At 49.5% G+C, this 24,875-nt stretch overlaps 1 protein-coding gene across 20 annotated transcripts in view; it reads right to left on the minus strand.

The window, feature by feature from the left end:
* Positions 1-24,875, minus strand: part of LOC111848816 (neurexin-1a) — a 249,977-nt gene that overhangs the window by 108,649 nt on the left and 116,453 nt on the right. For all 20 annotated transcript variants that reach the window (XM_023821107.2, XM_023821125.2, XM_023821124.2 and 17 more), the window contains 5 exons: positions 19,969-20,091; positions 18,733-19,114; positions 18,210-18,400; positions 17,123-17,296; positions 13,200-13,319 (listed from right to left, as the gene is read on the minus strand). In XM_023821107.2, coding sequence (XP_023676875.1) covers positions 13,200-13,319; positions 17,123-17,296; positions 18,210-18,400; positions 18,733-19,114; positions 19,969-20,091 — 990 coding nt within the window. The remainder of the gene's footprint in view (positions 1-13,199; positions 13,320-17,122; positions 17,297-18,209; positions 18,401-18,732; positions 19,115-19,968; positions 20,092-24,875) is intronic.

Here is a 24,875-nt window from a genome sequence, read left to right on the forward strand (position 1 = left end):
GCCGACATTAAAGGGCCCCATCGCTTCTACGATCTTCTTTGCACTATGTTGTGCTTTCTTGCAGCTTGGCTGCCCCCTGGTGGCAAATGGCTGTACTATGCCTGCAGTCTGAAATCTCCGGCAACCACCGCAGCGAGCTTCAGCACTCCGTCAACGGAGCGAATGGCATCCCCCTGAGCCCGAGGCCCCACTCGCCTGTTCCTCAACACCATCGTTACTGGGTACTGCCTTCATTTGCCTGAATATTGCAGCTACCGTTCCACCAAGATAATGACGCAATGACTCACAATCCCTGCGTGTCAAATGGGGAATTCTGCCTCTAAAGCACAATATATATTTAGACAAACATATCCGGGATTACATTCACCGAAGCGGCACGAGCTGACGTCACCGACTCCAGGACAGAAAGCTGGTGATGCTGCCAGAAAGTCTCCCCTAAGTAAGCGCTAACATCCGGCTCATGCTATATCTGTGCTTAAGTGGAGCCCAACTAACCACCCAGTTACTGTGGTAACCAGCATCGACACACTCAGCACATAAGACATCACATTTTACAGACTGTCTGTCCTGTCTACAAACAGTGTCACTGACTGAATCAGACACCATGGGGTGCGTATCAGTGTGGAAGGAAATACCGTGGGGGGGGGGGCTAGGGTTTGGGTTGGGGGGTGGGGGGGTTGCATATGCTTATAACTTGTCCAGCACCATTTTTCTGGAAAGTTCCAAGTGTTCTTCAGTCAGTTTGTTAACTGGTGCTCTGGGAAGTGAAATGAAAAGAAAAGGAGTCTGACTGGGGAGAATGGTGGAAACGGCATTCCCACTGCCTCTTGCTTCTCAGAATCCACTCCGCAAAGCAAATACAGGAACATCCATGTTTTTCATGATCACCCGACACACACACACACACACACACACACAGAGAAACACACACACACACGGACACACCACCCAGTTCACTGGGGTGGGGGGATTCTCTAAAGGCTGGGAAAGCTTAATTGCAGTCTGTTATTAATGTGAGTAGGAGAGGTTTATACCCGGGGGCCAGGGGTGTTTTCGATGATGCCAGCATGCCTTCTACAGTTTTATCAGTGACAAGGGAATTAGGCGCGTGGAAGCTGTCGCACTCAAGCCGCTCAGCGTTCCGGAAAGGCCTGGTTCCACGTGGCACAAACCTTGGGAAAGGGCCGGAATGGGGCCGGGGACGGTCAGGAAAAGCTGTCCACTTGTTTTCAGCTGCTGTGCTTCAACGGGCACTCAGACACCATGGTCTTCCACTGGAGCATGTGACAGCAGGCAAAACATCCCTCCCTCCATCACTCCCCACTTTTCATTTTATGCTCCTCAGCTGACTGGTCTCCGCAATCCTTGTAAGGGGTTTGAAACCAAAAGTCTCTGAGGGTCTCACGCTGGATGGAGGGACTCTTCAGCAGGGTGCCCCCTGGTGGCCTGCTACGGTACACGCCTGCACGCCCCTTTGCAGTACTGCATCACGTGTCACTAGACTGATCAGGGACAGGATGTCACCTGAGGCTCAGTAACACGGAGAGCGAGATGGCCGGCAGAGACCAGTTGGCACTGAGATGCGTTGTTACGCCGACCAGCTCGGGTGGTCCGTTGGCCTGTAACACGGATCCTGCAGCTACAGGGCACATTAATGCCCCATTCAGACTCGCAGACCCTGAGCCGAGCTTATTACCCTTCTTCAGCCCGTCATTAACACACCTGCAAGAACATCCCCCCCCTCCACTCCGGATCACCACGCTCCCCCTGGATCCGATACTGGCCAGTGTACAAACAGGCCATCTAGTGGGTGACATCCATTAGTGATTCACATCAAAAGGATCAAGAGAAAAACCAAAATAATTCTCATTATGCTGGCTGTGAGCTCAGAGAAGTGCTGGTAAATTTAATAACTTTTTAACTAAAAGACAGAACAGCGTCTTCACATACCTAACCAGTGGTCACTGTGTTCTTTGGTGATACGTGTGCAGATACAGGCCTTACTGAGATTTGGAGGCTGGTTCCACTCACGTAACCTCCTCCAATAGTTATTATCGGTGGTTCGATAGCAGCAGATCTATACTCTGAATTTCACAACCGAAAGGTCCCTTCTTAGCTCACTGGAGCTCGGGGACAGAGCAGCTAAGTGAGTGGGAAATTCAGCAGCGTTCCGTAAAGGTGACGGCAGTTCACTTTAGAAGGCTTTATTCTGGCTCCCTGCGCCTGTGGATGTGCCCACGCTGTGCCGCACATAGGCCTGTCCTTCTGTGTTTTATCTATTCCCGTTTCCCGCCTTCATACGGAAGACCTTTACTGGGGGAGGCTGTTAAACAAACCCAGACAGGAAGTGCAAATAGGTACAACGTTCCGGTACCGAGCTGGCCATTTACAGTCCCCACCCCACCCACTCTCTGCCTATCCAGTTCGAGGTCTGCTCCAGGTAACTTAGTGCTGGCTGTAAACCATTGCTAACTAGATTTCCATTTTGCATCATAATCCTGACTCCTCCTCTTCTCCTCATCCCTTCACCACTCCTCTTCCTCCTGGCTTTGACGACTGAAATGAATTCACATCCTGCTGGACCTGAATGGCATCCTCCAGCTCAGAAGTACAACTGATGCCCATTGATATATCCGGTAATGGAAACAGGCAGCAGTTCTATCAGAGAGCAGCTGATAAATCAGGATAATATAGTGTGTAATCATAACAACAATAAAGCCTAATATAGACAAATAAAACAGAGCAGCCAGGCAAAATAAAACTGCCGTCCTTCTAGCCAGAAGGGATTGACTGTCTTATTTCTCTTGGGAGAATTACATACAGGATATTCATCTGTGGACTTCAGATGTTAAGTTAGACTTATAGACTCTTTATAGAGATTGATCTCTCATATGTAACTATACTTCCTGAGAACATAGATCAGTTTATCTGTGGTGTTATTAACTCACTGTCGTTTTGTGTGTGTATGTGACCTTCTGTACGCCTTTAGCTGTAGATGTTTTATGGATTTTGTCCAGAGAATGTGCTGCGAGACACAAACGGACAGTTAGCCACACACAGACACACACACAGACACAGACACGCACACACACACACACACAGACACACACACAGACACGCGCGTGCGCACCCGGCTTCACACACTCGCATCTTTGTACGTCCCAACAGAAAGGCACCGTTTGTACCAGCCTCCTGCTGGCGAACAGGGATGCATATATTAGTTGACTTGAGCTAATTGGCAGCAGTGCGCGATGGATGAGAGCGATTCTGTGTTTGACTCCGGCCCCTTCCGCAGCTCCTTGTGCACTCCTGCATCTCCCAGCGATGCCTTTCCACACATACTAATCAACATCTGAGCACGTCTCCCATTTGGTAGTGGACCCTCTTCCCCGGGATTGGGGGGGGGGGGGGGGTGTAGGCTGAATGTATTGGGGCATCACCGCATGGGGGGGGGGGGTCGATTCAGTATCACCTCACAGCACCAGGACTGGAGAGAAACCACTGCTTATAGAGAGCTTCAGGTTTTACGACACTTAGCAGACATTTTGGTTCCCAAATACGGTACGTGCAAACCCACAAGCACATACACTCACACACACACACACGCACGCACACACACATGCACAAACACATTCATGTCTTTGTGGGGACTGTCCATTCAAGTCTATGTGAAAAACCCTAATCCCAATAATGAGCCCAGGAGATCAACAATAAGCATAAACCGCTTTTGTGACCAGGTTGACTACAGGAAGCAAACATCGGGCCACAAAAGCATGCATGAGTGTGAGAGAGGGGGCGTTTTGGTTATGAACTGGGAAAAGACTGGAAACCTGCAGAAGAACCCGTGCTGTTTAGCTCAGAGGAACATGCTTAACCTAATTGAAACTTTCATAAATAAATAAATGAGCATAGCTGAGTGAAGATGGGGGTGGGGGGGGGGGGGGGTAAGGCAATTACTTTTGGCATCCTGTCTAACTTCCACCCCTGAAATGCTCACCTCTCCCTCCTCACAGCTGAAAAGTGAAAGGATGCCCCAGGAAAGGGGGGGGGGGTGTGGGGGGGTGGGACAGTGAGGCCACACACTCTGACAAATTGACTGGTCTCTAGGAGCTCCAGCCGGTCCAGGACACCGGCGGAATTTATCAGCTCCTGTCGCCATGGAATAAAGGATGGGAGGTTTCTGTAGCACCCCAAAGGCCGCCGTCCGACCTGCTTTCTGAGCAGATCCGGGCCTCCCTTCTCTCCCCGGAGCACCAGCACACGTGATGAGACTTCTCTCTAACGGGGTGTCTTTTGTGATAAGATCGCCTGGCCCAAAAGACCAGAACACGGATGCTCTTTATTCCTGGAATGGGCACAGACTCAAGGTTATCAACCAGAACAATAAGTATATTCATTAGCGCATAAGCCTGCTATCAGCTGAGACAACACTAATCGATGTGCTCTTGCACGCCCCGTGGGGGTGCTGGTGTGATACCCCCCAGCGTGCGACATCGTTAATGAGATCTCGTTTCATTGTTCACTTCTTCGGGGACTAAATGAGGGAGCGGGGAGGCAGGGTACCGGTCAGAGATTTGCCGAACCCACAGAGCCAGTGCAACTTAAATGCAGGGTCACTGGACCAAGCGAGACCAGAACTTTACTTCATGGGGAAGGGTGGTGAAGGGGACACCACAGCATGGAGTCACATGAGGGCCCCGTCTATCAGGCAGAGCCTTGTCCCCCCCGGGCGTCTGCCTCCAGTGGCTGATCAATGGTGAGTGTGCAGGGCTTTTCCCATAGAGGCATTTAGGAATGCATATACTGGCTGGGGGGGGGGGGATGTTTGTAAATTAAAACAAACAAATGGTCACATCTCATAACTGCTGTCTCCGAATGTGTCGCTCCAGCTTCCTGGGGAGAGATTGGCAGGGGAGATCATTATGGGATTCATTAACACCCCAGCATGTCTGTGCGGATGCATCAGTCAGGGGAGAGGCCCACAGACTGGGGGGGTGGGGTGGTAGTATAGTGGCCTCTTCCCCCATCCCCCCAGCTATAGAGTCTGACACTCGCAGGGACGGCCTCACTCAGGCACTGACATGCAGTCCTGTAAGGACCCTAGCAGCTTTCCTGGGACTAATGCCCTCATCCTGGATGCAATCCTGTCCTTCTTACCCTGGCACATGGCCTGCTTTTTTTTTGTTTTTGGGGACTATTACAGACAGCACAGTGGTCCGGTACAGCAGGCTGCTTCGAATCCCAGGAAACACCTTTGAGCAAAGCATTTTATCCAGACTACTGCAGAGAAAAAAATGTCAGACAAAACAAAACAATCACTTCAGAATGAGCCTTTTCTGAGGAAATGTAAAAGGCTGTACCCTCTGTGCCATCTTCCACCCCTCCTCAGCTGACAAACAAAAGCCCTTTTCTCCAAACACAATTATGTCTACAGACAGTGACACCAGAAACCCCCCAACCCCAGCCACGGATCCTGGCGGGGGACATGACACTCGTCTCTCATCATGCCTGACCCAAGAGATGAGCTTGGTCCCCGGATTCTGGAAATCGCCAGCTGGACAGGGTGCAGCTCGCGGATTAGTGAGCAGAGCTAATGGCTTGGTGCTGTGGGCCGTTGCTAAGTGGACACTTACCGCCTACGAGGAGGACACTGATTGTGCCCGTCCACTGGAGCTAACCTCCCAAACTCCGGTTGCAGGGCTTTCGAGCCTGTGTCCCCCCCGCCGCCCCCCCCAGAAGGACATGTCATTAACCCCCCAGCCCCTACCACAGAGAGACGCGTCACAGTGGGCCCCCAGTCAGGGGCATCAAAGACTGCCAACGCTGATCCGCAGAACTCTTGGAAAGTGAAGCTGACCTCATTTAACCCCCCCTCACCCCATACACCTCCTGATTGTACATGCCATATCATATCTTCCTGTCTGATGGTACACCCCCCCCTGGACACGGAGTGGCAGCGTAAGGTACTTTTGGATGGAAGTGGAGACACGTTTATACCTACAGGGAGAATTCAAAAGAAAAGCACTAGGGACCCATTGGGGAAATAGAACGGGGGTCACATGTCACAGAGGCCTACGACCACTTTGTTATGTCAGAGGAAGCCTGGAGCTTCACACGTCTTAGAGCAGAATTCTCTGGAACTAGAGTTATGAGCCCAAAATGTCACAGGGGGGTTTGTAAGCATTTATATGCAGCGTTCAGATTGGGGTCTTGCTCGGTGACTGTAAACGAGGTCACATGATGCTAGGTTATGTGAATATGTCATTGGGCTCCTCCACCATCAAGTGCGAGCGCTCCAGTATCCCCCCCCCCCACCCCCAAACGGCAACGATGGGGAGGGGGCTCCTTCCCATTAGCAGTGAGGAGAAGAGTTTACAAGAAGAATTTGACTGCAAATGCTTTTTACCATCGCGAGAGCAGAGAATTGCATCTATTCGCTTTGTCGGGACGCATTACTGCAGCAGTCTGTATCGCATTTCCTGTGAGACGTCAAAGTGCTCTGCCTTGCTGTGTATGTGAAACACCTGCCTTTTTTCCATGCCACCTAATTATTTCCAGGCAGCAGAAAATAAAAGCGCAGTAGCTTAAGTACCTTGGTCAAAGGCACCAAAGGGAGGAGGCTGGCCGCCCCAAGGATGAAAGGTGGACCCCCCTAGACCGTACTCGAACTGCACTGAGAGCCTCCGAACAGCACCCTACTCCTCAATGATGAGAATAAATCTAACAGTCACAGTTAAGCTGTCTTATTAACATCACTGAAGTTTAGAAACACCCTTATTATTTGTTAATGTTGCCGGAGTTCAGATTTTCCAATCTGGAACAGACCAACATAATTTTAAAAGAAGCCCCCCCCGACTCAGCACCATGTAGTGGTTCAGACCATTGGGTGGTTCGGGTCAGACCCTTAACCTTGTGGGTCTCTGCTCTCCCCTCCAGTGGCCAAGGGCTCCGCACTGCCTCAAACCCAGACAGTCTTCACCAGACAGAGCTGCCCGCTCTCCCAGTAGCGTTGGCAGTGGCTGGCTCTTGCTCCCATGATCACCAGTGTGAATCATTCATTGGGTCTCCAGTACGAGGAGATGAAGGACTCCCATCTCGCCATCCCATCGCGTGCCTCAGGGATGCACTCCGGGCCTAATTATCCATTCAGTGCCGGCGAATCTGGTGCTGACTGGGACTGCTCGTTAATTGCTTTGACAACGTGTTTGGGGGGAGGGGGGTGGAGGTGGGGAGATGAGGTTCAGAGAGCAGAGGGTGCTCCGGTGGAGTGGCCAATCAGGAGAAGATGGGGAATAAGGCCATACTCTCAGTGGAGCACTTAGCAAAGGGCCAGACCGGCATGCGTGCATAGGCAGCACAGATGTTCTGCTTACCCCAGCGTGTGTGGCTGTGTAATGTGGGGTAAATAGGGCCTCAAATGTCTGTCCCCTGACAAAGAACATGTCTCACGTGCTCAGGCCTCATTCACATCCTAGAGGGCATCTGTAACACAGGTCAGAAAACTTATGTGTCCTGTGCGTGTAGGTCTAATGCACCCTGTGTGTGTGTGTGTGTGTGTGTGTGTGTGTGTGTTATGTTCCCCACAAAATAATATATTTTTTTTTACGTTGTGGAGATCATCTTTCAGGTCCCCACAAAGATCTGTGAGTGCAATCAAATAACTACAAATGCCAAAAGTCTCGTATAACTGCTACTTGCAGTTAAGGTTAGGGCTGAGTTGGGGTTGATGTTGTCATGTTGGGATTAGAGTTTTTCCAATGAATGGAGAGTCCCCACAAAGACATAATTACAAACCTGCATATATGTGTGTGTGTTTGTGTATGTGTGTATGTATGCGTGTGTGTGTGGGGTGAGGCAGAAAGCAGCCGGGAGTATGAGTGCGGGTGAGAGCCCTTCCCGCGTCTCTGGGCACAATGGCCACGTTGATGGCAGGACCAGAGCTCCATACATGCTGCGGGCTGAGCCTCTGTGCAGCCTAGAGATTTCTTTCGGCTCGCTGCACTTAGAGAAAAGCGGTACGTTCGCTAGAGCCCAGCCGTTACTTCCGCCTGACTGGGGGCTGTTTACCGTGTCGCTGTCCACCCAGGCCGCTCTCCGGCCGACACCCCCTCTCTCTTCCATTCCGATGTAGGGAGAGCATCTCAAGCGCTGCGAGTTTCCACAACACTGGCCATTTTTCCACGGGGGGGTGGCTCATTCCAAGTTTTCCTTTATGTGTCATATCGCACATCAAGCGACGCCCGCATCCCCCACCTACCCCCAATCAACAGCAGCTTAAGCAAAGGGACTATCCACAGCTGCGATCACATACTCAGGTGAGAAGCTAAGGCGCTATATTACATTAGCATCAACAAGCGACTATGCCAGCTTGTCGGGGTGCAAATAATTCAGACTGAGCGCTTTCTGGGAGTGGTGGCAGCTTTCTGGGAGTGGTGGCAGCTTTCTGGGAGTGGTGGCAGCCCTCGGTGGGTTAAATGCCGCATGGCTGACCCAGCGGGCCAAACCTTAGTTTGGGATCAGCATGATTCCACAGGGGAAAACACTAACAAGCCTAGTGACCGTTAGGATGTGCTGCATCACCCTCACTAACTGCGCTTAACGGACACTGGGCTCCTGAAGGATGCCCAGTGTGACTTACTTTCAATGGGAGACCTGCATGGGTGAGAATAAACATCTGTCAGGAGGAAGGAGGGGTAAACAAAAGGATTACATGTCAGTGAAGACGTGTTCTTTTAGCACTGGGAATGGGTGGTCTGTTAGGTTGCCATGACAATCGTGGTTACACAGTTACATAAAAAAGGTCAGGTGACCGGAGTTGGAGGGGTAATCAGTGCGGCCCCATGAAATGAGGAGAAACACAGGCGGCACGTTAGCCGGAGTGCTCGGGCCGGGAGCCCCCCCACCCCAAACCCCCACAACCTGCTCGGTGAGAGTGCAGCCTTAGCGCACATCAAGGGCATCGGGGTCCTGCATGCAGATCCCGCCAAAAAGGCGAGGGATAATTAGCGGGGTCAGCTGGAGAGGAGCGGAGACAAACAGGAGGAAACGGGTCAGGAATCTCAGCCGGTGCTGCCTGAAAAGGAAGACAGTGAGCCCTGCCCACAACTGGGTCCTCAGATGCAGTACTGTCACGGCTCTAATGTCCCTGACGGCAGGTTTGGGGGGACGGCAGAAAAAGACCCTCTGAGACCTGCCTGAGCAGGACGAGGCAGCCTGTCGCAGTGTATTACTCTCCGAACCTCGGCCGAGGCGTAGAGATTAACGCTCGAGCAGCCCACATCTCACATGAGTGCACGCGCCTGCAGTGACCCCCCCAGCACACACACGCACCCCACCCCCCCACATATTTAAGTCCCTTCCTCTATTCCTGCCTGAGGCTTTATTCCCTTTCTACTGCCTCTGTTACGTAGAAACATGCGCGCAGATAGAATTGAGCCTTTCGAGGAGAACAGAGAAGCTAGCATGTCTCTGATCTCTGCTGCAGCATACGACACACAGCTGTGCTTGTCACTGCAGCCCTAAAAACACACCGAGCACACAGTCATTCATGCTCCTCACCACTCCAGCCTGGATCTTCCACTCCCACCGTCCGGCCCCCAGTCCCTTACACTCTCTGCCACACTCAGTCCTGTTCCCCCCACCACACCCCCGCGATGCCCGACTTCACCCCTGCACCAACCTGGTGACTCGCTTTTCCTCCGTTTCCCTCTTATACTCAGGTTTGATAAAATCAAGATGGAAAATGCCAGATGGGGAGAAAACTGCACATATTTTCAACTCCCTGTAAACATCTTTAAAAACAGCTGCACAGTACAGTTTGGATCAGTGGTAGATGGGGGCTGGATAAACACGGTGGAGGTGGGGGGGGGGGGTTCTGGATGTTGTCATGGACAGCTTTGCTGGAGCCTTGAGTCACAGTCTCAGGAAAGCAGGAGTCTGTTGCTTGATGACTCCGCACAGAGTCTTAGCCTGGCGGCCAGGAGTCATTTAAGGCAATTTGCCACCACCAGCCCGCCTGAGAAAGGGCCCTCGGGCTGAGGCGTGTTGGGGCCCCTTTCATCTCCTTCAGAGAGGGGGGCTAATGATAGCTGAAGGCTGTTCTCACTCTTCCTTACCTTTTTTTACGAACTTGCCCAGTGGACAGCAGCACTACAGAGACAGATGGGGGCGGGGGGGGGGGGACTTTACAAGGAAAGGGCTGAAGGAAGCAGGCAGAGTTTTATATTTAAATGAGCAGGTTCCCGGGCACACAGGAGGGTCGGTGCTGTGAGGTAAGCAGGGAGGGCCCTTGCCCCAACCACGTTCCTGCCAGGCACTGGAACAAATGCCGCAAACCTGTTTATACTATACTGTACAAATCAAGGGGGCGCTGCAGTGCCAGTACAAGCAGACAGTAGGGTACCGTGTCTGGGTGGGGAGGGTGGGGGGTGGAATAGTGGAGTGAGCTCAAGGCTTATAGCCAAGCACCTTGCCATTGCGGGATAACGGTTCAGCAGTCGCAAACCATGTCACGTGCCACGGTAAAGTGCCCCTGCAACCCCCTGCCACTGCCAGGCAGGAACACCGAGACCCTGGGGTGACAAGGACCGGGGGCCCGTGAAACAGGGAGTCACACTCCAGGAGCTCGCAGGGAATGCAGAGGTGTCCCGACACCGCCAGCGTGACAGCCCAAGAGCCCGCTCTGCCTCAGGCGCTCCACAAGGATCCACCCCACTAACTCCTAACCAGGCCCGGTCTGAACCACAGGCACATGAAGGCTAACAAAAAAGTAAAACGCCTCAAACACACCTGGATACATTTGTTTCATGTATTGCCAAATACACTCTGTAAATATAAAGTAAGACAACAACACACTGCTGTGTAGGATCACATGACTCTGGGAATAATCACCCACATCCTGAGAGCATTTTCAAGCCCAAAAGGTGTCTCTCCAAAAGGAAATGCAAGAGCGCGGCTTGGCCAAAGGCCGTTTCAGGATCCAGGTTCACGGGCCGGTCACGGTTCACGATAACCCCTCTGTGTAAGCCGTGGGGGGACGAGGGGTCACAATGTGACGGGGGCGGGGGTTCACAATAAACTGCCGCTCTCCAAGAATGGAGAGCTCCCTCAGTTATAGTGGCCTGCGGGAGCAATGGAGCTAGAACCTGTCAGTGTGTTTGCCAGGAACAAAGGAAGGCAGGCGGCTTATCAGCGCGGCAGACGAGGATCCAGAATACATTAGCATTTGCTGCACTCCCTCATCACGGCACACGTCACGGGCACAGAGTGACCACTCCGGGGCCAGTTATTTATTTATTTGTCCATTCAGCGCATTATGGCTCTTCCTCATTGGGCAGGATAACGATCAAACTTCCCCAACGCACATTTGCATGAGAAAGTACATTCATCTCAGCGGCACCATTCTGAGGGCCTGGTTCAGCCGGCGCACTGGGGTGGAGGGGAAGGGAGGACATAAATAAATAAATAAGGAGGATAATAAGGGACACTTGGGCTTGTTAGCCATGAGTAATGCCAGTCTGCCACAAGAGCGCAGGTCCCCTCCTCACTGTGGGATGAAGGTCTCCAATTACGGCGAGGAGGCTTCCTTTAAGATGTATGGCTGTGAACCACACATTCACAATGCTTAATGAACAGAAAGAACAGCCAAAAAGTCTCTCTCTCTCTCTCTCTCTCTCTCTCTCCCCCTCCCTCACTTGTTCCTTTTTTCCTCACTGCCCCATCCACTGCCCTCCCCCATGCAGCTCCGGCCTGGTGTCGAGGTCTCCCGGACCTCTGGTGCCATGCACCTCCTCCTTCACATTACAGCCACATCACACTCCCACACAAACTGTGCGCTGAATCCCCTTATTAAAGGGCGATTCATGCAGCCAGGCAGCCCAGGATTTAAAACGGACCCCTCATTTTGGTGAGAGATACGTGGCTGACATGGCAAGAAACAGAGCAGCGATGTGGGAGGAAAGGTCATCGTGCCAGTTTATCGGGGCGTCGCGCAGCTCAAACGAGAGCCCGATGTGCACACAAGGAAAGGCGAACCCTACCTGCAGCCTTTTCACCACAGCAACGGTACCACACGGAATCATCCAAATGTGTTCATATTTGCTCTGGCTGTAATACAATTTTTACTAAAATTTCAGCTGTACTCAATTACAGGCAAAAATATTACTAATATAATACTAACTTATTTTTAGAGTGCAAGGGAACATCCATCGTCAGTCCCAGGCACATTTCTGTTGCTTTGAAAAGTGAAAATCCACGAATCATAACCTAATTAACCCTGCCGCCACACATATATTTAACCGTGCAAATATCAGATTCAATGTGATTTTAAAAAGGAATGAATCAGATCTCTGCAGTCTGAGTTTAAGAGGCAGCCACATCAAAAAATGTCTCTATAGTGCCCTCTGGTGCTAACTGTGGGGTACAGCTGGGCAGGCTAAATAAAGCTCTGTCGCGGGCTTTGGTGGTAACACCTGCCGCGATGCCTTGATCAGCGTGGCTGCGTGCCTTCCTGTCAACTCCGGCACCACTGAACACGAAGGGACATCTGTGTGAATTATCCGCACCTGGCAGCATAGTGCCTACAGTCTTATATTTACCTTTTCCATACGAAAGCCCTGATGCTCAGAGAGGACTAACAATATACTGCTTCTTAAGTAGCACTCATGTAATCAGCCCCCCCCTCCCCCCCCAGTTCACAGTTTAAAATCACACGGTCTGAGATTTAGGGGCAGAGAAACCTTTCAGCTCGTTACCATCTGACACATGGAGTCACATGGGGAAAAGGTGCAAGGGGGGTGAAGCCGATGAAGGACTCCCTTATGAAGGCTGGGTGGGACCACTGCGAGAACCATAAGGCGACAGCACCGTGGCGATGGAAAGTGAAGGACGCGTGGAGAGTACAGGCTCTCTGAGGCGGCAAAAACAATGTGTCACAATACTTACCTTCACACGTGACTCTGAAGGAAAATTTCCTAAGAAAATTGAGGCTGAATGTAATGTGCCAAACAGTCGGGGCCACACCGATGCATCTTCGTGCACCTCCATAAAACCAGTGTTAAGACAGGCTTAGCGTGAACAGCAAACCAATTAAGAGAATTTTATTCTCAATATGCTTTTCATCCAATAAGGAAAAAGGATATTAAGCAAGATCAGCATATTCCGGTGTCACGGTGGCGAACAGGAAGTGAGGTGTGACTCACCGTCGTTGCAGAGCGGCCCTCCGAAGGAGGTCATGCTGCAGTCGCAGGTGAAGCCCTCCCACTGCTGCAGGCAGACGCCCTGGTTGGCACAGGAGTCCTCCTGGCAGGTCGTGCTAGGGCCTAGTTGGGGACAGGAGGAGGAACCGGGATCATTCACCGGGATTTGAGAGCCCCCCTAAAGCCCCCCCTTAAGCCCAGGCCACAGTGACACCTCAGCTTCAGCTGAAATCCTCTCAACATCAGACCTGACAATGCCACAGATGCTGTTACTGTAGCTCGACATCACACCAAGAGATCCAGTGCACGTAGAGTATCGGGGTGGGGGGGGAGAGGCTTCACAGACTCGTAGGGTTTTGGACAGGCTTCTATGTTCAAAATCACACACCTGAGGGCAGCCATGGGCAGACGCGCAGCAGACACACAGAGCGAGCTCTGACTGACGTGGCGAACACATGCACGTGAACACACACGCACGCGTGCAAGCTCCATGCACCCCGAGGAGCGCCTGGCCGCCCCTGGGTTCGCACACGCTCAGTGTGATGACCCCAAGGCTTCATGCCTCAACACGAGAGAGATTGCTTGCTTTCGTTGTCATTTCTGTAGGACTTGGGCTGTGGCCTCAACGACAGTCACATCACGTCTATCCACACTGCACCCCCATTTCTAAACCCCCCCCCTCCCCCCCCACAACATGGACACAGTCACACTCCACACACACACACACATACTTAAAACAGACAAATCAGGAATCTCCTGTTTATAAACGATTTAACCAGGTTTAAATACTACTTATATTTTCTCTCATTATTTTTAATATTGTTAACTGTTTAATGTTGTTAGTTTATTATTTTTATTCTTTTGTGGCAGGTGTGTGCACAGGTCTGTTCATCCCAACTAACTTCCACTGAACTCTCCCTCAAGATCTTGGAAAAGAAGTTTCTGGAGGAACCTGTGAAGAGGAGCAAGACCAGCGACCAGGGACCACGCCAAGACAGATTGATGGACAATATCACTCTACAGTGTGCCCAATCCCACTAGGACGCACTGGGAAAAAGAGAGTTTTTGGTTGATCTTGTTTTCTAATGATTGCAGTAACACTGACAATAGTCATTGTCCTGTACAGCAAACTCCCCCTGGAGCTGACTCCATGTTGGCTGATATCTTTCCGTAAGGGCACCAGGAGCAGTGCAGTACTGTCATTGGCTGATGGTCATTCCAATAAAACAGGTGGTTCACGGGACCCAACCTCTTCTCCAGCAATCAGCATTAGCTGCCCACAGTTCATGTCCGAATGGTGGTGGGATGAACGTGTACTAGTGTGGATGCCATCATCCATCTTGAGGGCATTATCAGTATGTGATGTGTTGGGAGATCTAAACACACAAAATCAAATTCAATTCCATTATATGCACCATCTACCATCATGATCATCTACCATCGAAACTGATTTTCCTGGTCAGGTTCCAGCCACACTGGAGACTGACCATTATTATTATTATTATTATTATTATTATTTCATGCCCTGGGTGTGTGGGCTGCCTTCCCTCCCTGCCTTGTGCCCTATGCTGCCTGAGAAAAGCCCAGGGCCTCCCCGTCAGTCCATACATAAGCAATTCAAAGATGAATGGACAGATTATCAATATTAATATGGATTTGTTAAGAGTCTGTCATCTGGGATAATGCATCATGGGTTCATTAATAGAACAGCTTCCACGTTGGGTGGTACAAAGCAGAACACGTGAACGGAAATAGTTTAACTGCTGACTTGTTATATATGTTGCTCAGGAATGAGTCACATTCCTGAGCAAATTTAACCAGCTGAAGTCATTCCACACATACGTTTTTATTGCCTCATTAGCATCTGATATTTTATTATTAGGACTGAAGTAAGCAGCATACTCATCTAGCAGGAATGCTTTTAGACTGACGACATGGGCTTGCCAACGGGTATCTACATAAACAAATGGGGGGGGGGCTCTGTAGGGGTGGTGCTTCAAGTCGGACCGGACACGGCATGCGGCTGACAGCCAAACAGAAAGCGTGCCGTGAAAAGAGAGACCAGAACTGGAGTTATACGAGGAAGGGGCAAAAGACGTGGATGGAAAACAGGAGAAAATAAGCAGGGGGACACCAAGGTGACCATGATGCGGGAGGTTCCCGGAGGCTAAACCCCCACCCCACCCCGGACACCGACACGAGACAGTCGTCACGCGCCGGCAGTCACCACGCCTCAGCAAGACATTCATTTAGCAGAAGATAAAAGTGACTTCCGCACAGATTTAACTGCGAATCTTCGTTGCAGAAACGAGTGTGTGAGCGGGAAGCGGGATTAGAGGCCAGCAGGCCGGGCGGCTATCTACCTTGCAAGCCAGCTTTCATCACAGAGACTTTTGTCAGCAAAACGAAAGGAAAAAGAAGGAAAAGAAGGCAAAATATATCAAATGTTAGTAAAGCACTGAAATGTCAGCGGTTTGCATCAAATCATACGGAAAGAGGGAGGAAGAGAGAGACAGGAAGAGCTGTGCAGAGAGGAGGCAATGAAATGGGGAAAAGAGGAGGAAGAGGAGGAAGACAGAGGAAAACAAGATAAATGTGCCAGCATGAGAGGTGGAAGGAGGAGTGAATGGAAGACGGGACAGTTTGTAGCTTTGGAGGACTGCACTCATGTAGCGCGACTTGAGCATGTAGACAAAAAACAAAAAAAACCTTAACAACGAAAAACTCGTACATTTAAAGAATTTTTTTAAATACAACACCTAGAAAATTCTGAACTGACAATGAGTTATTTTTTGTGGATATGAAGTCAGAGGCGATGATGGTGGCAAATGACGCCAATGACAATGAGTCCAGACACCGTTATACGACGTCGTCGAGGGAAAGAGCGAAAGCCAACAGCCTAACAAAGAGTTACGAGCTCCATTATAAGAGGAGATGTTGGGGGGGCATTTGTAGCTTTTCACAACAAATAAGGAGCTGAAATTGGACCTGACGCAGTGAGACACATGAAATTAAAACCACAAAAATGATCATGACAAAAAAAAAACAAATGGTTATTGTGCATGCAATTCAAACAGAATAATAATTCAACACATGCAACAAAAACATCATACATAATTCACAAGGTCCGTTGCTGGCAAACAGCCCGATTCATCTGGCATTCATAAATACAGAGTCAAACGCAGATGAAACGGAGGAGAACACTAATAATACTGATGCGCAAATGGACGTAATTCGATTGTAAAGAAATGGAACCCGGATAATACGCTGGAATTGCAACTTATGTTTTATTTATTGATTTTAGACGCTCGATTTCCTAGACGTCATTTGGTGAACGGTACTTCAAATAACTGTGCTGTGCCAGGACCTATGGGAAGGCTGATCACTCATCATGTGACTGAACACATGGCTGAGTGGAGCTGGGGGGCCATGGGAGCGCTGGCAATTTGTCTGGATGCTGTCCGGTTCTCTCCTGATTTGACTGTACAGCTGAAGTTTAATAACGTCCATTACTTGATTTAAGAAACATTGGTAAGCCCCTATGATGAAAATAAGGAACGTTCTGGCCTATGCAGAAACACATAAATGCAAAAGTATAAAATGACAGTATAAAAACAGAGATACAGAGGAAATCCAGACAGTTCACATTTCAGATAAACCAGCAGTTAGCTGGCACTGTGCTCCTACCACTACATCCTACAGCAGCAGGATAACACATTACCTAATAACCCGTGACAGTCACACAAAGGCACACAAACACATTTCCTCTGTCCGACATTTGACACGTGATTAAAGGCACCTCACCCTGGCAGGTGAGGTGCTTAGCAAGGGCACATCATGGCAATGAGGACCAGGACAGGGGTGGGGGCAGGGGGCACCTGCTACAAGGCAGTCAGACTCGGAGGCTGGAGGTCGCTCTTCCTCACCTTCACAACCCCTCTCGATCTGCCCTACGCAAGCCAGGGCGTCTGACATCAGGTCCGGCAGGCGCCCGTTCAGGTCCACCGACGCCAGGCACCCCTGGAAGCCGTCTTTGGCATGCACCAGCTTGGGCAGGTCCCTGTACATCTCCTTGGCCAGCCCTCCGATGTACAGGTCGCCTGGGGCAGAAGACACATATGGAGAAGGATGCTAGACACACATTTTATCTCAGCTCTCTGGGGGTGAAGAAAAAGAGTGCCGTTTGCGCTTTGCAACACGTGGCACTACTGCCCCCTTGTGGTGGAGATAAAAAAATATGTGATTTTAGTCAGAATAGATGAGGGAATGATACAGCCTCTGGATCCTTCAAATCATTTTCAGCTTTTCTTGATGGGAAACTGCATTGTGATGACCATGGCACCCACGACTGTTTAACCGTAACTTGGTGCGGCCCGACCTGATTTCATAACACAGATTTCCAGTGAAAATGAGAAATATCTAAGCAGCTAAAATGTGACAGTATCTCTCCCCGAGAGACACCCCTAATGACTGCAGTTCACTCTTACATGAAAGCCTCACCTTCCCCATCGAGGCCCTGGCACTGGAAGGCTACCCGCCTTTGTGTGCCTGCAGTCAGCATCCATTAAGTCTAAAGGCGAGGTGAAACCATCACCCTGGTGCTGCCTGACTGTCAGGTGGGCCCTGCCAGCCTCAGCTCATATAAAAGCCAGGCATAACAACTTTCCCTGTCACCCAACTTTCCTTCAGACCTGCTTTTGCCATAGAGTTCAGTTCCCTTCTTAGATGGGAGCCTCACTAATGCGGTTGGTGGAATTACTTTGTCCACACTTCCAGTATTAATTCCAGTATTTCATGTTTGTTATGCCATGTTATTGTTTGTCTGAATCTTTTATGGCTTTCCACTTTATACAGCCTGATCCCACTGGGTATGCAGCTTAAGCCATTTGGGGATAATGCCAAACACAAACATAAATTGGTTTGTATGTACAGTATAGAATCATAGATATATTGTCCTCTGGGTAACTGTTAATGTCCCCTTTCCTCCCATAAGCGAGAGGATCTCCCACGTACCTTTCAGGTCTAGGTTCTTCGCCCCTGATGAGATCTGCGTGGTGACCTTGGTGTCAATCTTGACTGTGTGCAGGTTGTTGGCATCACGGGAGATCATCACGTTGTGCCAGTGGTTGTCGTTGAGTGGCTTGTTGGAATTCCCCTTGATGAGGCTTGGCCCGTTTCCAAGGTCCCATACATAATGCAGGTACCTGTCACCAGGCATCCCATAAACATGTTGGCTAAAGGGTCTCGTTGACGAATGACTACCATAAATAACAACCCCCACCCTGGAACCTGCCATCACGCCTTCTCATTTATCCCCTCACAAATCTACCTGAAATAAAGTACACAGGTACACTGTCTCTATCCTATTTTGTGCAAGGCCTTTGCCAGAACTCATTTAATTGATTCATCAGAAAGCAAGGACCTGCCCAGTGAAAACCTAACAGCATAACTAACTTGATGGTGTACTGTTCATGGCTGTCGGGACTGCACTTGAAAAGGAACCCCAGCAAAGCTGTGCTCTGGAAATCCCACCTACCCCTTGACCAGCTCCACCACGATGAAGTCGTTGCCATCCCCGCTGTTGTACAGGATGAGGCCGTCGGAGGAGGTGGTCTTGAACTGGAAGAAGAGGTGCATGGTGTAGTAGGCCTGAAGAGTGGTCAGCGATATGTAGCTGGAGCGAGACTTGAAGGTCACAGGGTCAGCAATGATGTTCTTGAAGCCAATCATGGCATTGAGCTCGCAGTAGTCGATGTCGCCATTCTTGCAGAGGTCGATGTAGGCCATTCCATTGAAGGTCAGGCTCTGCAGGTGCCCGATGAAGTTGGACGGCACCATGGACATATGACGTTTCTCTGTCACGATGCCCGTCTCGATGTTGTGGAACTCCAGCTGTGTGTGGTCACCTGTCATTTGAGCTTGGGTGGAGGGAAGGGAGGGGGGAAGTAACAGTCACTCGCAGAACAAATGTAAGACTGAAGTCAACAACAAGCATTCCCAAAGCCAGAATGGATATCAAAGGGACCTTCTCAAACCCTGAGCAGCCATTCCAAGAATGTGGTGCCCAACACGGTGCCTGAGACACTCCTACACTGACACAGGAAGATCCTGCTGGAATTTTAGATTTATGGACGGTACTAGAGCAGCAATTCAGAAAAGATCAACAAAAATACCTCAGCTGCAATTGAGGCACGTGAACTCAATTCCTAACTAATAGATGGCAGCAAAAAGTATTTTACACACAGAAATCAGGAAGTTTTCAGGGTCAGCATTAATGGGGTGAAATAGCACTCTTGGTTGACTGGATTGCTAAATAGCAGCAGTTTATCTAAAACCAAACATGATTTCCTTCCAACATGTGAAACAGCTATTTATGTATTGTCTTACACACTTTGCCAGAGAGGTAAGCTAATCTGAAATCCATGCCTGTTCATTGGTTAAACACATAATGGACAAGAGCTTTGAACTGGCCTCCACCTTCATAATGTTTCATAGTATCTCTGTCCCTCTGATTCACACTGCTTTCTGTCCCCTGACTCTGTCATACATCCTTTATATTATTTCACGTGGATGACTGAAGGTGTGCTCTCCCCTTGTTTTGAAATACACAGTGATCTGACACATCGATGGCCTGGTGATGCCTCTCTTTTCACAAAGGAGGCTGCCAGCCATGGGGATGAACATCATGCCACCTTACCACCCCTGAGAGAAAAAAATCAGCAGGGGCAAGGGGGAGTTAGCAGTGGAAAAGGAGGCGGTGGAGGGGGAGTACCTTCCACGGGCTGCAGCTCATCCACGGTCAGCTTCAGGCTCTTCCCCCTTCTGACCACACGTACCGTGTGCCACTCGTTATCATTCAGATTAGAGCCGGCAAAAATGGTCTCCGGACCCTTGCCTGCAGGACAGTCCAGAGAGCGGTTAACGCACAGCTCCGCGGGGGCCAGGGCCGTGAGCGCACAGAGAAAGGACCGCAGCAAACCCCCCCCCCCCCTCCTAAAACACACGTTTTATGACATTCCTGCTGCATCGTTTAGTGGAAACGAACTGAACCAAAAAAAAAAAAAACGCTTAAAAAAAACTGCGGGCCACTATGGTAAGGAAGCCGGGGTGCAAATCTGTGTCACGCTTTCCATCACGATAAAGGAGTCGCAAGGAATTAACAAGTCTAACTCCAGCTGATAAGGTAAACAAAAACACATCCTACACATATCATAATCTCTTCCCCCTAATCTTGTGACCACCTTCGCACAGTGGAATTAAGACACGTCTGAGGAATAACAAGGTGGTTAGATCCCTCCCCCAACCCAGCCCATTCCTCTGTGGTGGAGAAATGGAAATGCTCGTCACAAGCCCACAGAGCCGCGGCTCAGCTCCTTTCCCCAGGCTGCTGCTGTTAGCGCTTTCCAGGAGATTTTCCAGGACGGCACTACCCTAGTGCCGAGGACAGGAAATCCTTCCTCGGCACTTTTAACAATCTCCCCACTGTGGTGGGAAAAATCATTTACTCAGGTCTCACATCTATGGGGATAAACAAAGCTGACCAACCAATAACCAAGTCCATTAATCAATCAGTCAGTCAACATATATCAAATTGGCATGCGTTCATTGAGAACGTTTGGTTGTACATATCCTCTGAGACCTGAAGGTGAATTTAAAGCACTTATTATAAAGATAGATCATACCTGGCAAAACCTTAAATTTCAATGCAATTTCCTTTATGTCACTGCAACTTCCCCTTCTACCTAATAAACTTTTGCCAAAACATTGGCATTAAGGCATGCTACTTAATGTTTCTGATGCTTAAATGTTGAAGTATCAAAGGCAATAAATTACATTATAATGTTCTTATTCCTATTCTTTTTATCTATTGAATTGTAATGAATTTACTTCGCCACAAGAGGGAGACAGATAACCATAAATGCTTCTGAAGCCGAGAAAGGAGGAGCAGCATGTGCATTTGTGTCAAGCATCCCAGTTTCTGACACACTATGCCCAAACGGTTTATTTTTATTTGTTTAAACGCAAACTGGCTGCTCCCTGCTGTCGCACCTTCTGTGAGGTCCTTCTGAACTCGACGTGAGCATGCAGATGTGTTAAGAGTTTCCACTGAGAGGTAAAGGCATCTTCGCAGAGAGAGGAAACACGGACTGTGATCTCTTTCCAGTGCGTCAGAGCCTGGCTTCCGCAGCTCTGACTCCCCATGGGCTCCGGCTCTGAAAGACGTCACGACGGCGCTCGTGGTGACCGCGGCTACTGGCCTTGCCGTGCCTGTCAATGAGCTACGCCATGCCAAAATATTTCAGGCATGAGCTCTGCGGGTACATGGCCACACTCATTTCACAGCAAGTACAAGTGCGGCAATGTTAAAATTACACATTTAGTCTTACATCAATAATAAAATTAGTGAGTTAGAGAGTGACAGTATAACAGCTGACATTAAGTTTTAGACCAGGGTTCCCCAATTTGGGTCTACACCGATTTTCCTGCTCAAACACACCTTATTCAGCTCACCAGTTAATTGCCAGGTTTAATAGGTGTATTTGAGCAGGGAAAGCTGCAAACTGTGTTGCAGACTGGCCCTACAAAACCAGAAATTGAGAACCCTATTTTAGATACTTGAACATATAGCCAAATGAGGTCCCCCTTCTCCCACAACAGCAGACGACTTTGGGAGCTCTGGGTTCAGCCTGGTACCCACTTGATACCTCCACTGTCAATAGAGCAAGAATGCAAATGGCCATCCAGGTGTATGTGTGCAAGTGCTCTAACCATCGAATGTGCGAGTTATCAGTTCTTCCAGGGCACAATCTCGCAAGTCAGCCGACTGGGCCAAAGGACTGAAGGATGGACCTAGAGGTGGAAAGAATACTAAAAAGCCAGCATTGATCCGAACTTTCAAGGATGCTCGACTGATCTCTGGGGCCCTAGCTCGTGGAAAATGCAGATGAGAGCAGAAGGCGAATGATCCACTGCTCTCGGGCCAATCACAAACCAAATCTGGGACTGGGGACAGATACCGTGGAGTCTGTCCGGAGTTGGAGGATTTGTTGTTTTCTGATTCACATTTACTATGGGATAGAGGAAAAGCCACTGGGATCTGGAACATAACCCCATTTGTATGATTTATTTATGTGAACAACAACAGGGGTAATTCTCTGGCTCTTTGGCCAAGGCCTCTTATCCACATGTGGTTTGACAGGGCGTGTTACTTCTTCATGCTACGTAGTACATCATTGTCGTCTCTAACAATACCGGGCATTGGAATAAAATCCACAAAAATAAACAGGGACGTGCAGGCCCAGTATGTGTCTGAACCATGACCTCAGGGTCCCATTTCACAGCTGTTTCAGCGAGTTGCTTCTTTCATGGCTGACAGAATGCCGGCTTATGCCAGTTTCAGACAGAAACCAGAAGGATAACCCCATTAAAAACCAACCGACGGCTTGCTTATGTGTGCACACACATCATCGGCCTTCTGCCTCTGCTGAAAATCTTTCTTGGGAGGATCAGCCCCTGGACCCCCTCCGGTGGTGGCTGCTGGGGCACCAGTAAGGTAAACACTCTCTAGCTATCTCTGCTTAAGCAACATACAAAGTCACCATTCAGTCTGACCACTGCCTTATCAGTATTATCACACTAACACAATGTAAGAAAATTAAACCCTATACTGAAGAAGATGTGAGCTCCATAATGTAGGCACCCAAATTCAGTAAAGTCAGTACTGGGGAGACTGTGAGCTCCATGAATCAGGAACCCAAACAGTGCTCGGGCTGGCCCAACACAGGCGCAGCTCTTGCCGACTGGCAGCTGAGAGCTCATTTACAGGCCCGGTCGTGTCGGCTGCTTTTTATGGTTCCTCTGTTCCTCTTTATTTTGCTCCCTGCCGTCTAAGTCTGGCACCTCTCCGTCTCTGTCTGGCACCTGCCGCGTTTTCCTCACCCACAGAGATCCAGGCACGGCAGTGTAATTATGCCTGGGGTTCCCTGCTGCACAGGTGGCCCCGTTCAGACCCCAGCATCCATAATGGTGCCCCGAAGCAGGATGGTGCCATCTTGGGGGTGTGACATCAGCCAGGAGATACACGTCAAAACTTTAACTATCATCCAGACAGAACATACAGGTATAATAATCCAGAGGAATGAATAAATAAAAAAACCTAACCTTGGAAAAAAAAATAGATGCTAACAGAGAAGACCTAACCACAGTCTTAGCTGGGGAGTACATTCAAATTACACTCTTAGCTTAATGCTACAGGCACAGGGGTCTGTGGAGCACGTTCAGCTGCACTCTTAGCTTAATGCTACAGGCACAGGGGTCTGTGGAGCACGTTCAGTTACACTCTTAGCTTAATGCTACAGGCACAGGGGTCTGTGAGCACATTCAGTTATACTCTTAGCTTAATGCTACAGGCACAGGGGTCTGTGAGCACATTCAGTTATACTCTTAGCTTAATGCTACAGGCACAGGGGTCTGTGAGCACATTCAGTTATACTCTTAGCTTAATGCTACAGGCACAGGGGTCTGTGAGCACATTCAGCTGCACTCTTAGCTTAATGCTACAGGCACAGGGGTCTGTGAGCACATTCAGCTGCACTCTTAGCTTAATGCTACAGGCACAGGGGTCTGTGAGCACATTCAGTTATACTCTTAGCTTAATGCTACAGGCACAGGGGTCTGTGAGCACATTCAGCTGCACTCTTAGCTTAATGCTACAGGCACAGGGGTCTGTGAGCACATTCAGCTGCACTCTTAGCTTAATGCTACAGGCACATGGGTAGGGTTGCCACCTGTCTCTTGTAATACAGAATCACCCCATATCGAAAAATAAACTGTGGTGTCCCACATTATACAGAACTGTCCCATATAAGGGGCAGGTGGCAACCCTACATAGGGGTCTGTGGAATACATTCAGTTACACATTTAGCTTAACACTATAGGCACAGGGGTCTGTGGAATACATTCAGTTACACATTTAGCTTAACACTATAGGCACAGGGGTCTGTGGAATACATTCAGTTACACATTTAGCTTAACACTATAGGCACAGGGGACTGGGGAGTACATTCAGATACATACTTAGCTTAACATTAGATTATTTCTTGCTCTGAATGTGGGAAGGAGTAAAGGAAGCCATAAGCACACCCTGATTGTTTTATTTCATCATGCCCACCTGGCAGCCCGTAATGTCACAAGCACCTGCCCCTTTCCCCGGAGACCACAGTGCCTAGATCACTCAAGGGAGTGGGCCAGGGAGCAGCCGTCATCCTGGACGAGTGAAGGACGGCGTCCTGAATGCCTGTGCCCTAACCCCATTTACAGGGTGAGGCCCCACACACCTCTGATCCACAACAGAATTAGCATCACAAATGCAATTAGTCTGGCACTGGCATGTTTTTCTGTTACAGACAGGCCGTGGGATATCGGAGCGGCACTGCATAATTATAATGCAAGCTGCAAGGTGCATAAAGATGTCAGAATGCAGCACATGAGCTCCGCCTCCGAAACTTGCATTAAGCCCACATGCTGTTCCTCCATCACATTAGCTATCTAGACACCTGCTTTTCTTTGTGTGAGCTCTTCTTCACTTAATATGTTTGTCAGAGTTTTGGCAGGATATTCACTCAATGTTATTTTTTTTAGTGTAACGCCATACAGATATGATACGAGTATGCTTAAATA

The sequence above is a fragment of the Paramormyrops kingsleyae genome, chromosome 3 (genome assembly GCF_048594095.1).
Source record: "Paramormyrops kingsleyae isolate MSU_618 chromosome 3, PKINGS_0.4, whole genome shotgun sequence".
In the NCBI taxonomy this organism is placed as follows: Eukaryota; Metazoa; Chordata; class Actinopteri; order Osteoglossiformes; family Mormyridae; genus Paramormyrops; species Paramormyrops kingsleyae.